The 16986-nt window shown below is 44.4% G+C and overlaps 1 protein-coding gene across 4 annotated transcripts in view; it reads right to left on the reverse strand.

The window, feature by feature from the left end:
* EDA (ectodysplasin A) overlaps nt 1-10678 on the reverse strand; it is a 174975-nt gene extending 164297 nt beyond the window's left edge. For 2 of the 4 annotated variants that reach the window (XM_069747329.1, XM_069747327.1), the window contains exon 1: nt 10144-10673. In XM_069747329.1, the coding sequence (XP_069603430.1) occupies nt 10144-10587 (444 nt within the window). In that variant the 5' untranslated portion in view covers nt 10588-10673. Of the gene's footprint in view, nt 1-10143 lie in introns of all 4 variants that reach the window. The other 2 variants (XM_069747326.1, XM_069747328.1) reach the window with 2 other exon arrangements.
* Nucleotides 10679-16986: the final 6308 nt, after the last annotated feature.

Below are 16986 nucleotides of genomic sequence, written 5' to 3' on the forward strand. Positions count from 1 at the left end.
TGTGTTCAGCAGTCACATGGTACAGCTCATTAAAGTAATGAATATACACGTGACTCCACTCCCATAGGCATTGAGTGCATATTCATTACTTTAATGAGCAGTACCATTTGACCGCTCAACATTGGTTGGAGCTGCCGCCCCGGGACAATGGAGAAGCAGGGAAGTGCAGAGACCGCACCAGGAGGGTGAGTATAACGGGGGGAAGGGGAGCCATGCGATACTGACCTGTCCCCGTTCCACTGCCGGGCTGTGTTTTCATTCAGGTCAGAGGGCGCGATGACATGTTAGTGCCGTGGAACAGGGTAAGGTGAATATCGTACGTGCCGGGGACATAACCCAGCGGCAACACCGGCACCCGGCCCCCAGCGACTAGAGGAGAGTATGTCATTTTTTTTTTCATTGCAGCAGCATATGGGGCATATTATTCTATGGAGCATCTTATGGGGCCATCAACATTTATGGAGCATTGTATGGGGCATACTATTCTATGGAGCATCCTATGGGGACATCATTAACCTTTGTGCAGCATTATATGGGGCATATATTAATATGGAGCATCTTATGGGGCCATCACTAACCTTTTATGCAGCATTATATGGGGCATATTTTTTGTATGGAGCATCTTATGGGGCCCATCATGAACTTTATGGAAAATTATATGGGGCATATTTTGTATGGAGCATCTTAAGGGGCCCATCATGAACTGTATGGAGAATTATATGGGGCGTATTTTGTATGGAGCATCTTATGGGGCCCATCATGAACTGTATGGAGCATTATATGGGGCCCCTGATTCAATAAGGATACTCAAAAACACTTAACCTACTGATGTCTCGGTTACTTTTACTTTTATTGGTATCTATTTTTATTTTTTAAATTTACCTGTAGTTGCTGCATTTTCCACCCTAGGCTTGTACTGGAGTCAATAAGTTTTCCCAGTTTTTTTGTGGCAAAATTAGGGGCCTCGGCTTATACTTGGGTCGGCTTATACTCGAGTATACACGGTAACTGTGTTATCGTTGTAATCGTACTGATCCAAAGAATAAAACTGCCTTATCAATTTTACCACACACTGAATGGTATTAAAAAAAAAATTCCTGGATTGCTGCTTTTTGTTCATTCTACCTGAAAAATTGGAATAGACTGATCAAAAAATGTCATGTCTCTGAAAGTGATATCAATAAAAATGACAACATGTCCTGCAAAAAAAAGCTGCCACACGACTGTCAGATGAAATATGGAAAAATTATTGCTATCTAAATATGGAGATGCAAAAACTACTGTAGTTTTTGCAATAAAAAGCATATTTTAGTGTATGACAGCAGCCAAACATAAATACCCAATATAAATCTGGTATCACTGTAATCTCACCGACCCGAAGAATAAAAGTTACCTAATCACTTGTACTGCACCAGGAACAGCATAAAAAATAAAACCAATTCTTCACCTGCTGTTGATTTTTCCATTCTGTCTCCCAAAGATCACAGAAAGGCTCGGCTCAACTTTATTCTGCGCTCTGCACTGAGCGCTTACATCGGGGTTGCCATGTAAATCTCTGAAATATGTGATTCAGACAGAACCTCTGGCGGACGATTTCCTATAATGAGGCAGATGGAGGCACCGTGGACGCCGTCTGATCTGTGATCCGGCGGTGTCCAAATTTTTAGGTCAGCATAAAAGCACGATCGAGCACAGTTTTATGCACTTCTGAAAAGAAGGACAATGTTGAACAAAGGCCAGACGGAAACCAGAGTAACTCTGCTGCCTCATAATAGTGAATGGATCCCTCAGGGGTTTCATCTGAATCTCGTCACTTGGAGATTTAGATGGAAACCCCAGAGTAAGTGCTCAGTATAGAGCACCGGATAACTGTGATACCAAACGTTAAGTAAAATGTTCCCAATAAAAGCTTCAACTCAATACACAAAAAAAGCAAGCCCTCACTCAGGTCTGTCATCTGTTAACAGAAAAATAGAGGGCTTCCACGTTACTGGTAGCACAAAAGCTCTGGAAAAGCAAAATGGCTCCTCGCCCCTCAATAGAAATTCAGCAAATTCTGAATGCCCAAATCCAAATGCCCCCTGCCTTCTGAGCCCCAGAGTGTGTCTAAACCACACATAGCGTCCACGTTTGGCATTGCTGTAGTGATGAGAGCCCATCTAATTTACAGGTGCATGTCTCCAGAACCATGAGCTGGGCACAATGTATTGGTCACTACAATGTCAGTTTGCAATTTTCACTCAGCAACATCTACTGCTGCTTGTTTCTGGTTAACACCATGAAGTTAAAATCGGCACTAAACCTATAAGATAAATTCCCAAAGGGGTATAATTTCCAAAATGGGGTAACTTGAGGGGGGATTCTGCTCTTCTAGCAAATAGGGGCTCTGTATATGGCGTCCGCAAGCTGTTCAAGGAAAATCTGCGTTCCAGGAGGCAAATAGCGCTCCATTCCTCCCGAGTCTCTCCGTATGGCTAAGCAGTACTGTACATCCACATATGGGGTTTTTGCCACATTCAGTAGAGCTTGTGGGAAAAATGTTGGTGTCATTTTTACCCAATTCCCAGAATGAAAATATAAAACTTGGGGCTAACACAATTTTGGTGGTAAAAATGTAATTTTTTCTTCACTGCCAATGGTATAAAATTCTGTGACGCACCTGTGGTGTCAATATGATCACTGCAACCCTAGATGAATTCATTGAGAGGTTCAGTTTGTAAAATGGGGTCACTTATGGGAGTTCTGCTGTGTTGGCATCTCAGGGGCTCTGCCAATGTGACATGGCACACTCAAACCAGTGCAGCAAAATATGCAAAATATGGCGCTTCTTCCTTTCTGAGCCTTGCACTGTGCCTCAAAAGTAGTTTTCAAGAACTTTTAACCCTCATAATTTCAAAATATATATATGTTTCAAAAATGGTGCTGATGTAGAGTAGACATGTGGGAAATGTTATTTATTAACTATTTTGTGTGACATGACTTAAAAGTTTGAAAATTGCAACATTTTTGCCACATTTCTGATTTTTTCACAAATAAATTAAGTCAGATCAAAGAAATTTTACCACTATCACGCAGTACAATATGTCAAAAAAAAAAAAAAATCACAGAATCAGTGGGATCTACAGAAGCATTCCAGAGTTATGACCTCATAAAGTGACAGTGGTCAGAATTGAAAAAAATTGGACTGGTCGGGAACGTGAAAACTTTGGGGTTAAACTAAAATGTCTTGGTATGTGCCTGGTAGTTAGTATTAGTATGGAGCATGGTTTAATTAAATTAGTGATGTGTGGAAAGTAAAATAAACCTGATCATTTCAATGAACAATACCCGACCAACTGAATGGCCCTGACCAATGTATGAAGGTAAACCGTGCCCAACCAACTCAATGCCCTGCCAATGTCTTAGGTAAACTATGCGGGACCAATTCATCTCTCCTTGTAGTTTTCACATATGCAATTTTGTATTTTTTAATGAACTTTTTTGCTCAGAATAGTCAATATTTTTTAAGGCACATACAACCTTTTCCACTAGCTAACTTAATCAAATTTCCCCTTATTCCAAAAACGTTTTATAGTTTTACGTATGTCTTGCATTGGTTGGCCTATCACCTTGTATTGTTCATGCTAGAATGGCGGAAGGAAAGATCAGCAAAAAAAAAAAACGGCAGAAGAAAAAAATGCAAAAAAAAAAAAAAAGACGACAAACTGTTTTTTGTCTGCAGCTTTTTTTTTTTTTTTTTTTTTTTTACTGCCAAGAGATCAGGTTTTGGCTGGAGAAAAAAAATGCAGTAATGTGTGAACATAGCCTTATTGTTCTTGGCTGCTGATGTCCCGTTTCCACAGGACGATGTGCTGTCAAGAACAATGATTTTTAAGCAAGCTTAAAAGTCATTTCACTCAATGAACGAACAATTTCATCATTTGATTAGTGGCCTGTTTAGGCTGCCCAATTAGTTGGAAGAAAGATTTCTATAAAAGCATGTTCTCTGTAATAGTCTCTAATGTGAATGCACTCGAAGTGGGGGGGGGGGGAATAATTTTTTTAATAAGATACATTGCAAAGTTTCTTCTCTTCACTATAGATTCCTGAAATAAATTATAGATTTCAAAAATAAATTAAAATGTGTATTTCCTTGTACTAATTTTTATTATTTCAGAAACCTATAGTGAAGAGAAGAAACTTTGCAATGTATCTTATTAAATAAATTATTTTTTTTCCCCAACTTCGGCACAATGTACTAATACATGCGAACGTAGAAATGCTTCCTTCTTGAGATGGACTCACGAGGCTGGCAGGTAGTATTTTTTTCATATTGAAGTACTTATAAGACAAAAACATTCCATGTGTCTTAACTTAAGATGTTATTTTTTCTTTTTTATTAACCTCACCACCCCAAAAAAGAAAAATAAATTTTGGACATTGTGACTGTGCATCTAACCATGGCGTGTAACTCTGGCTGATCTCTCAGCGTGCCTCGGAGCTTTATTTTTTTTCCAATTGTAGCTATTACACGCTCTTACGGTTTCCAGCAAAAATAAAAGAAAACAAAAAAAAGTGTAATGAGATCAGGCATCTGTTACAATATTCTTACCACAAACAAAAAAAGAAACCATTAACTCCCAAACATTTGAGGCCTAAACTACAGGGCGTCTAAGTATTTGTGTTCTAGTACACAAAACTTATATAAAATCATGGTTATTGCTGCTCTCATGGGTGCACGGGGCAATCTAATAAGTGTAGGATCTGATCCAACACGCTGTTCTGGATACTCTGTCCGTGCTTTCAGGGGGGTAAGTCTTCATTAGGATTCTACCACCAGAAAAAAAAGTTCATGTCACTCATCTCTCAGCTTGCACTGTGCCAGCCATTGGCAGAAATACCGTCCCACCACCCCTTCCTGGAATCCATGTAATCATCTCCACGGCTAGAGATCAATACGATAGTGGACAAAATGGAGACACAGTGGTAGACACACTTTGGATGCATTTTTCAGGGGTAGGATCATGTCATTCTTGAGTAAACTTTTCAGAAAGTCTAATATGATGAACCACAGTCTTTAAATACAAATGAAATAATAGTCTTAAAATACGAACATACAGTACCGTATGCTGAAAAAAAGGCAAATCTGAAAGATTTTAGTCCAATATGCAGTACTGTGCAAGAGTTTGAACAGGTGGTGAAAAAAATACTACAAAGTAAGAATGTTTATAAAAATAATCTATTACCATTAAAGTTTTTTAATTTAACAAAAACCTAGGAGAATGAACAAAAGAGAAATCTTAACCAAATCAATATTTGGCGTGACCACACTTTGCATTCTAAACAGCATCAGTTTTTCTAGGAGAACTCAAACAGTTTTTGAAGGAACCCGACTTGGAGGTTGTTCCAAACACCTTGGAGAGGTAATCGCAGACCTATGGATGTAGGCTTCTGCAAACCCGTCTCTTCATGTAATCTCAGACAGATTTAATGATGCTGATATCAGGGCTCAATGGGGCCAGATCATCACTTCCAGGACTCCTTGCAATTCTTTACATTAGCCATAAGTTTGGGTTTGGTATTGCATGCTGGATAAGTATCTGCTTGAATTTCTCAGAATTGAGGGCACCGTTAATCCTAAGAAAATCCCCACCTCCATTTGCTGAAATGCAGAGCCAAATATGCCAGGAACCTCCACCATGCTTGTCTGTTGACGGCAGACACTCATTGTATGGTCCTTCAGCCCATAGGTGACAAAACTGTCTTCTATTACAGCCAAATGCTTCACACATTTTGACTGTTCAGTCCAAAACACCTGCTGCCAGTTCCTACATTTTTGTGCATAATTGAGTTGACTTGGCCTTCCTCCCATGTCAAAGGTATGGCTTCTTCGATGAAGTCCACTTCTGGCCAGACTTTTTCCTCTACTAGCTCTGAGCTGATGGCACTGCTGGACATCTCCAAAGGGAATTATGCATGATGTGTCTTTCATCTGCTGGCCTAACTTTAGATGGCCAACCAGTGTGTCTGTTGACCTCAGCTGCCCATTTGTTGGTGCTTCTTCCAAAGAGCTGGAACAGGAAACCCCAGTCTGCTTTGAAATATTTGCCTGGGAGAGAACTTGTTGATGCAGTATAACTACCTTGTGTCTTGTTGCAGCGCTCAGTCTTCCCATAATGTATGACATGTTACATGAAACTCTTTTCCACAACCTCACTTTTGTTGCAGAATTTGGCTGGATCTCATTCAGCTAGAAGCCTCCTACACACCTGTTTCTGTTTCAGTTTATGACCGTTTCCACCTACATTTGAAAGTTATGATCGTTATCACTTGCTTGGTATAATTCATAACTCCTACAATCGACTATATTCTTAAAAATCCCTGATGTTGTGCAATTGTACCTATAAGAAGTGATGCTGTTTCAAAGGTAAAGAGTTGTCTCCAAATATTCAGTATGATTTACCTTTCTTCTATGATCATTCACTTCACATTTTGTTAATTGGTAATAATAATCCTTTGAACATTTCTATTTTTTAAAGTGTTCTTACTATGCACAGCACTATGTGTAGGGGAAATTATTTAGAGGCACTTACTAATATATAAGTATTACAGGCTCTCCCCCTGAGACTATACAGACCTCTTCTTCTTACACTGGCCTCTGGCAGAGGAGCCTGGGACCAGACCTGTGCATCGGCATCTCAGAACTGAAAAACAGCTTTCTCATCATTATGAGCAATGTTCTTTAAGCTTTTTAATGGCTTCAATGTTCAAATGATGCATGAAACCGCATCAGAAAATGTCACACAAGGAGTCCTAACGTCATGTTTGTATACAATGGATTATATCCTCAATAGACATCTACAAGAAGGACACCATCCCACCTCGAGAGGTTGTTACACTACTCATCGTGTACCAGCAGCCCAAGCTAGTGTGTTCAATGAGACTCGCTGATAATGGCGACTACAAACACCCCCCTATATCCATAAATCAGGCAGCTCAAGGCCTTATACTACAAGGTTTACCAAAAAAACCAAAGAGAGAAGTCTAACCCAATTCCTTTATATCGTTCCAAGTAGAAACAGAAGCATATAACCAATACAACCTACTTGAAAATATAACAAGTAACACAAAAATGTAAAAATTACCATTTTTGTGTTACTTCTTATACTACAAGGTGCCTTCACTGGGACCCCCAACGCCACGTGCACACCATCAGTATCCAGAAGTGGGTGATAAATCCAGAAGTGGTGATGTGTTTCTATTCTCCTTTTCCTCTGATTGTTCCTCTCCTGGTTTTGGCTACAAATACTGATGTAAAATACTAACCAAATACTAAATGTGTGACCATGGCCTTATACTTTTTACAGGTTACACATCTATACGATATATAATACAGCACCGATAACCCTGGTACTCCTCCTCTGTACTCCCAAAACTGCAACACCGATAACCCTGGTACTCCTCCTCTGTACTCCAAATACTACAACACCGATAGGCCTGGTACTCCTCCTCTGTACTCCCAATACTACAACACCGATAAGCCTGGTACTCCTCCTCAGTACTCCCAATACTACAGCACCGATAACCCTGGTACTCCTCCTCTGTACTCCAAATACTTCAGCACCGATAACCCTGGTACTCCTCCTCTGTACTCCAAATAGTACAACACCGATAAGCCTGGTACTTCTCCTCTGTACTCCCAATACTACAACCCTGATAACCCTGGTACTCCTCCTCTGTACTCCCAATACTACAGCACTGATAACCCTGGTACTCATCCTCTGTACTGCCAATACTACAGCACTGGTAACCATGGTACTCCTCCTCTGTACTCCCAATACTACAACACCGATAACCCTGGTACTCCTCCTCTGTACTCCCAATACTACAACAACGATAAGCCTGGTACTTCTCCTCTGTACTCCCAATACTACAACACCGATAACCCTGGTACTCCTCCTCTGTACTCCCAATACTACAACACCGATAACCCTGGTACTCCTCCTCTGTACTGCCAATACTACAGCACTGATAACCCTGGTACTCCTCCTCTGTACTCCAAATACTACAGCACTGATAACCCTGGTACTCCTCCTCTGTACTCCCAATACTACAGCACTGATAACCCTGGTACTCCTCCTCTGTACTCCAAATACTACAGCACCGATAACCCTGGTACTCCTCCACTGTACTCCCAATACTACAGCACTGATAACCCTCCACTGTACTCCTAATACTACAACTTATATTATCCTGCAGCTACTCCATAATAACATAGCACTCCAACCTCTATTACCCCGTACCACAGAACACTAACCCCAATATTACAGCCAGTCCCACCCATCTGGGACCGCTGCACGTCTGCTCTGGGCGACAGGAATGCTCAGTAATATGGTCACCAATACCCAGATGTGCTGCACAGGTGTCACATCACACAGCACAAGGGACGTCACAGGAGTCTACATCACACAACCCTACTGTCCCCTCTGCAACCCAGGACACAGTATGGAGAAGATCACATCACACAGTACGATGACACCACACACCCAGGACTATATATTCAAAGGAAATTTGTAGATACACTCCGTGCTGCCGCAAGGACAAATTCAGGAAAAATATCTCATGCCCCCTGTGGTATTTACTGATGAAGGGGACATGAGACCCCGAAACGCGTACAATAAACCACTGAGAATCTTTGATACTTTTCCTGAATTTATCCTTGCGGCATCGCAGAGTTTATCTACAAATTCCCTTTGAATATATGATTTCTTTTGGTCGTGGATGACCTGTGGATCTGCGGCAGCCGCCAGTCTGTATGCCTTTATCTCATCCTAACCAGGTGAGCAAACTTCATGATATATTCTCTCCTAACGTGGATAAGACCCTATTGCGCTTTTCTGTCTCCCTATTCTTTGCCACACCCAGGACATATGACAGCACGCGCCCCGAGACGTGTGACATCACGCGCCCAAGGAGTGTGACATCACGCGCCCAAGGAGTGTGACATCACGCGCCCAGGGAGTGTGACATCACGCGCCCAAGGAGTATGACATCACGCATCCCGGACTGTGACATCACGCATCCCGGACTGTGACATCACGCCCCCAGGGAGTATGACATCACGCCCCCAGGGAGTATGACATCACGCCCCCAGGGAGTATGACATCACGCCCCCAGGGAGTATGACATCACGCCCCCAGGGAGTATGACATCACGCCCCCAGGGAGTATGACATCACGCCCCCAGGGAGTATGACATCACGCCCCCAGGGAGTATGACATCACGCCCCCAGGGAGTATGACATCACGCCCCCAGGGAGTATGACATCACGCCCCCAGGGAGTATGACATCACGCCCCCAGGGAGTATGACATCACGCCCCCAGGGAGTATGACAGCACGCGCCCAGGGAGTATGACATCACGCCCCCAGGGAGTAAGACATCACGCGCCCAGGGAGCACGACATCACGCGCCCAGGGAGCACGACATCACGCGCCCAGGGAGCACGACATCACGCGCCCAGGGAGCACGACATCACGCGCCCAGGGAGCACGACATCACGCGCCCAGGGAGCACGACATCACGCATCCCGGACTGTGACATCACGCCCCCAGGGAGTATGACATCACGCACCCAGGGAGTATGACATCACGCATCCCGGACTGTGACATCACGCCCCCAGGGAGTATGACATCACGCACCCAGGGACTGTGACATCACGCACCCAGGGAGTATGACATCACGCACCCAGGGAGTATGACATCACGCACCCAGGGACTGTGACATCACGCCCCCAGGGAGTATGACATCACGCATCCCGGACTGTGACATCACGCCCCCAGGGAGTATGACATCACGCCCCCAGGGACTGTGACATCACACCCCCAGGGAGTATGACATCACGCACCCAGGGAGTATGACATCACGCATCCCGGACTGTGACATCACGCCCCCAGGGAGTATGACATCACGCACCCAGGGACTGTGACATCACGCACCCAGGGAGTATGACATCACGCACCCAGGGACTGTGACATCACGCCCCCAGGGAGTATGACATCACGCATCCCGGACTGTGACATCACGCCCCCAGGGAGTATGACATCACGCCCCCAGGGACTGTGACATCACACCGCACGCTCCAGCTGTCCCCGGCCGCACTCACCTGGTCGCCGGCCCCCGGGTGCTGCAGGTCAGACAGCCGCACCGCCGTCCTCCGGTGCTGGGAGAAGTCCCCTTCCTCGTCCGTGGTCCCAGGGCCGGAGCCCCGCGCGAACTTCCCCGCTGCCATCTCCCGGCGCAGCTCCAGATAGCAGCAGATGGTGACTATGTGCAAAGAGAGCGACAGCGCGAAGAAGCCGAGGAAGAGCCGGCAGCTGCCGCAACTCCTGGGACAACTGCACCCCGAGTGCTGGAGAGAGGAGGAGTCCGGGCACAGGGAGGGGTCCGCTGCAGGCTGCTCGGGCACACTCCGGGGTGCCATGCTGGTCAGTGGCAGCAGCGCAGGCAGCAGGCAGGAAGGCGCAGGCCGGTGCTCGGCTTCTCTCTGCTCTGCGCGGACTACGGCACCATGACTCTCCGCCGCTGAGCTTCTTCCGAGGCTGCACATGAAACTACTCCCCGGAGCAAAGCGGAGCGAGGCGGCGCTACACACACGGGACAGCTCCGGGCGTCCTCCAGCCGGTAGCCACGCCCACCCGCACTCAGCCCGACCCGTAACCCCGCCTCCTGCAGGCTCTCCCGCCTCCAAGCAAACGAGAGCCTCGCCAAGAGCCACGCCCCGATCTCCGCCCCTCTCCGCTCTAAGCTGCCTCCTCCCACACAGCGCTATCTAGTGGCCGCTGCTGTCATTACACGCTCCGAGTCCTTTCTAGCGTGAGAGGACGAGGAGGGAGCGGAGGCCACAGGGAGTCCGGGCTCTGGCGGCTCCCACACAATGCCCTGTCCCGGGCTGCGGGCGGCGGCTGCCGTGCCCTCTGCCCCTGCACTCTGTCCCCTCTGTCCCAGGCTCGCTGCTGTGGCTTGGTGACCAGTTACATAACATCCAAACATGGTGGCAGTCCTCAACTTACATGCACTTGGCATCTGGGTTTTTTTGGCAAGTCATGTTTTAAATAAAGTTGCTTTTTTACATATTTGCTAATTTTTGGCTCTGACAAAACTATATTGATAGTCATGTGCAAAGTTGCTTTTTTTTTTACATATTTGCTAATATTTGGCTTTGACAAAACGTTATTGATAGTCATGTGAGGCTTACATGTGGTTTTTGTATTCATTTGCAGAGCGTTGCGAATGCGTGTGCGTTTTTCTGCATCTATTGCAGTGTATGGACGAAATCCGCTCATAAAACATGGGGACAAGGATGGTTTTGGAGAAATGTCTTTAAGTAAAAATTGAATTGTATATAATGACTATTGGGAGGAAAATGGAGTGTTACAAACCGAAAATCAATCAAAAGTGGGAAGTCTGGGTGTCACTCACAGGGTCTGGGTGTGACAGGGTCTGGGTGTGACAGGGTCAGGGTGTGACAGGGTCTGGGTGTGACAGGGTCTGGGTGTGACAGGGTCAGGGTGTGACAGGGTCTGGGTGTCACAGGGTCTGGGTGTGACAGGGTCTGGGTGTCACAGGGTCTGGGTGTGACAGGGTCTGGGTGTGACAGGGTCTGGGTGTGACAGGGTCAGGGTGTTACAGGGTCTGGGTGTCACAGGGTCTGGGTGTGACAGGGTCTGGTATGGGGGACTTTGCTACAGGAGGGAGCGGCACACGTCACAAAATAGGTGATACTGTGAGGAAGGAAAATTAGGGGAAAATATGAAAGTAGCATCTCAACACCTCAACCAAAAAGTTAAAACTTGGGTGCAAATGGCTCTCCCAAATGGATAATGCCCCGGGCATCATTACAAAGGTGCAGCAAAATGGCTTACAGACAACAAAGTGAAGGTAATTGCGAGGCCCTGACCTCAATTCTAAAGAAAACGTGCAGGCCGAACTGAAAAAGCCTGTGTAAGCGGGAAGGCCTACAAAACGGGCTCAGCTCCACCAGTCCTGAGAGGAGGAATGGGCCGAAATGTCAGCAATTACCGAGAGATGCTTATGGAAGGGGAGCGGAAATATTTGGCCCAAATTAGGCAACGCCATTAATTAATCATGTAAACTTCTGAGCCATTAGGAACATGATAGGGCAATAAAAGAGCTCAGTCCTAGGAGAGCCGAAGGAAAAACTCTGACACCAAGTTGGAGTTGACCACAACGCGTTTCAACGGGCAATCCGTCTTCAGGTGGAATTTTACCTGATGAAGACGGCTTGCCCATTGAAACGCGTTGTGGTCAACTCCAACTTGGTGTCAGAGTTTTTCCTTCGGCTCTCCTAGGACTGAGCTCTTTCATTACCCTGTACTTTATCCTCCATTGGAGGTGTTCAGCTGGAGCTTCGGGACTCTGCACTTCCCCCTCCCTCTTTCTTCTCTCCTGGGGTTACCCATTTAGCGCTCAGATTCAAACCGCCCTACACCCATTTTTTTATTAGGAACATGATGAGTTTTATAGTTCGCGTCTCTCCGGACAAGGCAATAATATTTGGACTTTTTTTGTTTGTTTTAAGGCAAACACTGCATTGTTAATGGCGAAACAGACTTTTGAGATTTATGTGCACTTTTTTTTTTTACTATTTCATAATAATAATAATAATCTTTATTTATATAGCGCCAACATATTCCGCAGCGCTTTACAGTTTAACAGTTTCAAACACAACAGTCATAAGAAGCAACGTTAACAATACAATAATTAAAGCAACATAAGACGACCCTGCTCGTGAGAGCTTACAATCTACAATGAGGAGGGGGAGATACAAAGCACAGGTGTGTATTTACAATGATGTATTTACAATGATGGTCCAGCCATCTTCAGGGGGTGGGGGGTAGATGGAAGTAGCATTCCAGAGGATTGGCGCAGTGCGGGAGAAGTCCTGGAGTCGGGAGTGGGAGGTACGGATTAGGTCTCTTTCACATTTCCGTCTTTCAGCTCCCGTCACAATCCGTCGATTTTTAAGAATGCAGGATCCTGCATTTTCCTATAGACTTGTATTAGCGACGGATTGTGACGGATGGCCATCCGTTTCATCTGTCGTGCACTGGATCCTGTGTAAAAAAAATGGTCCGTCGGGCAGAGAACACGTTCAGAGGAACGTTTTTTCTGCACGTCAGAAAATCGGTCAGCGATGCATCCTGTGCTGCCCGTCACTGGCTACAATGGAAGCCTATGGGCGGAGGATGCGTCGCTGACTGTGAAAAGCAGGAATCCAGCGACGGGTCCCGTCTTTTCAAACTGAGCATGCATGGAAGAATTTCCAGTCAGGGAAATTCTCTCTCGCTCTCTTCCTCTTTTTACTATTGATGCTGCCTATGCAGCATCAATAGTAACAAGATATAATGTGAAAAATAATAAACAAATAAAAAATCGCAATATTCTCACCTACCGACGTCCCACGCAGCGTCACCGATGCTCCCGGCAGCTAGAGTTCCTACTAATACATTGCAAAATCTCATGAGAAGTCGCGGTCTCTTTTCCAGAAAGGTATCCAATCCCCTCTTAAATTTAAGTAATGAATCACTCATTACAACATCATACGGCAGAGAATGCCATAGTCTCACTGCTCTTACAGTAAAGAATCCGCGTCTGTTATTATGCTTAAACCTTTTTTCCTCCAAACGCAGAGGATGACCCCCTGTCCCTGTCTCAGGTCTTTGATTAAAAAGATCATCAGAAAGGTCTTTGTACTGTCCCCTCATATATTTATACATTAAAATAAGATCACCCCTTAGTCTTCGTTTTTCCAAACTAAATAGCCCCAAGTGTAATAATCTATCTTGGTATTGCAGACCCCCCAGTCCTCTAATAACCTTGGTCGCTCTTCTCTTCACCCGCTCTAGTTCAGCTATGTCTTTCTTATACCCCGGAGACCAGAACTGTGCACAGTATTCTAAGTGTGGTCGAACAAGTGACTTGTATAGAGGTAAAATTATGTTCTCCTCATGAGCATCTATGCCTCTTTTAATGCACCCATTATTTTATTTGCCTTTGTAGCAGCTGCCTGACACTGGCCACTGAATATGAGTTTGTCATCCACCCATACACCCAGGTCTTTTTCATTGACGGATTTGCCCAGAGTTTTAGAATTAAGCGCATAGTTATACATCTTATTACTTCTACCCAAGTGCATGACCTTACATTTATCCCCATTAAAGCTCATTTGCCATTTATCAGCCCAAGCTTCTAGTTTACATAAATCATCCTGTAATATAAAATTGTCCTCCTCTGTATTGATTACCCTGCAGAGTTTAGTGTCATCTGCAAATATTGAAATTCTGCTCTGAATGCCCCCTACAAGGTCATTAATAAATATGTTAAAAAGAAGAGGGCCCAATACTGACCCCTGTGGTACCCCACTGCTAACTGCGACCCAGTCCGAGTGTGCTCCATTAATAACCACCCTTTGTTTCCTATTCCTGAGCCAGCTCTTAACCCACTTACGCATGTTTTCCCCTATCCCCATTATTCTCATTTTATGTATCAACCTTTTGTGTGGCACCGTATCAAAAGCTTTTGAAAAGTCCATATACACTACATCCACTGGGTTCCCTTGGTCCAATTCGGAACTTACCTCTTCATAGAAACTGATCAGATTAGTCTGACATGAACGGTCCCTAGTAAACCCGTGCTGATACTGGGTCATGAGGTTATTCCTCTTCAGATACTCCAGTATAGCATCCCTTAGAATGCCCTCCAGGATTTTACCCACAGTAGAGGTTAAGCTTACTGGCCGATAATTTCCGATTTCAGTTTTTGTCCCCTTTTTGAATATTGGCACCACATTTGCTATATGCCAGTCCTGTGGTACAGACCCTGTTATTATGGAGTCTTTAAAGATTAAAAATAATGGTCTATCAATGACTGTACTTAATTCCTGCAGTACTCGAGGGTGTATCCCATCCGGGCCCGGAGATTTGTCAATTTTAGTGATTTTTAGACGCCGCTGTACTTCTTGCTGGGTTATAAGCAGGTAACATTTAATGTGGAATTTTTGTTATCACTGATCATATTGTCTGCCATGGGATTTTCTTGTGTAAATACTGATGGAAAAAAGTCATTTAGCATATTGGCTTTTTCCTCATCCTCATCCACCATTTCACCCAGACTATTTTTAAGGGGGCCAACACTATCATTTTTTAGTTTATTACTATCTACGTAGTTAAAGAATATTTTGGGATTATTTTTACTCTCTCTGGCAATGAGTCTCTCTGTCTCAATCTTTGCTGCCTTGATTTGCTTTTTACAGAATTTATTTAATTTTTTTGTATTTATTTAATGCCTCATCACTACCTACTTCCTTCAATTCTCTAAATGCTTTCTTTTTGTCACTTATTGCGCCCCTTACAGCTCTATTTAGCCATATTGGTTTCCTCCTATTTCTAGTATGTTTATTGTTGTAAATTCTGCTCTTGGGCTCCCTCAGGTGGTTATGAGTGGTAGTGCTGCTGTCTTTGGATCGCAGCATTTATCAGGTGTGTCCACTTTTTGCAATTTGGACTGGGCTATTTAGTCCTGCTTGATCCTTTAGTCAGTGCCAGTTGTCCATTGTTTTTGGAGGATTCACATCCACACCTGGTCTCTCCTGTTTTGCTGTTCATTTCAACAAGATAAGTTCTGGCTTTGTTTTTGCTGTCCACATGCTGTGGACCTTATAGTTCAGTGCATTTTCATGTTTTGTCTTCTCAAGCTTTGTCTGTGAAGGATTTTTTGCAGCTAAGCTGTGTCTCTGGAGATGCAGATATACCCTCCATGTCTTTAGTCAGATGTGGATATTTGTATTTTCTGTGGTGGATATTTTCTAGTGTTTTAATACTGACCGCATAGTACTCTGTCCTATTCTTTCTTTTTAGCTAGAATGGCCTCCTCTGCTAAATTCTGATTTCAGTCTGCGTATGTTTTTCCCCTCTCCTCTCACAGTCAATATTTGTGGTGGGCTGTCTATCCTTTGGGGATTTTCTCTGAGGCAAGATAGTTTTCCCGTTTCTATCTTTAGGGGAAGTTCTTAGGCTGTGTCGAGGTGTCTAGGGAGTGTTAGGTACATCCCACGGCTACTTCTAGTTGCGGTGCTAAGTTCAGGGTCTGCGGTCAGTACAGGTACCACCTTCTCCAGAGTACGTCTCATGCTGCTCCTAGGCCACCAGATCATAACAGTTTATTCCTATACAGTATATACTGTGCACAGGTCCTATCCAGGATGCTAATAAATGTCTCCCATTTTCTTTGTGTATTTTTACGTCTCAGGATATTGTACTAGTTAATTGCACCAAGATCCTCTCTCATCCGTTGGAAATTTGCCCTCCTGAAGTTTAGTGTCCTTGTAATCCCTCTACTACACATCTTATTAAAGGATACATGAAAACTTATTATTTTGTGATCACTATTCCCCAAGTGACCCCAACCCTTATATTTGATATGCGGTCGGGCCTGTTGGTTAATATTAGGTCTAGCAGTGCCCCCCTTCTTGTTGGGTCCTGAACCAGTTGTGAAAGGTAATTGTCTCTCATAGTTGTCAAAAACCGATTACCTTTGCTGAAACTGCAGGTTTCTGTTCCCTAATCTATTTCAGGGTAGTTGAAGTCCCCCATAATAATGACTTCTCCTTGAGTCGCAGCTTCATCTATTTGCTTTACGAGGATATTCTCCATTGCTTCCATTATTTTTGGAGATTTATAACAAACCCCTATCAGTAATTTATTATTTTTCCCCCCTCCCCTTATCTCCACTCACAGGGACTCTACATTTTCATTAGATTCACCTATATTATCACGCCGGATGGGTTTTAAGGACGATTTTACATATAGACACACCCCTCCCCCTCACCTATCCATTCGGTCATTTCTGAACAGACTATAACCCTGGAAGTTAACAGCCCAGTCATGGCTCTCATCCAGTCACGTCTCAGATATCCCCACCATGTCAT

The sequence above is a fragment of the Ranitomeya imitator genome, chromosome 2, assembly GCF_032444005.1.
Source record: "Ranitomeya imitator isolate aRanImi1 chromosome 2, aRanImi1.pri, whole genome shotgun sequence".
NCBI lineage: Eukaryota > Metazoa > Chordata > Amphibia > Anura > Dendrobatidae > Ranitomeya > Ranitomeya imitator.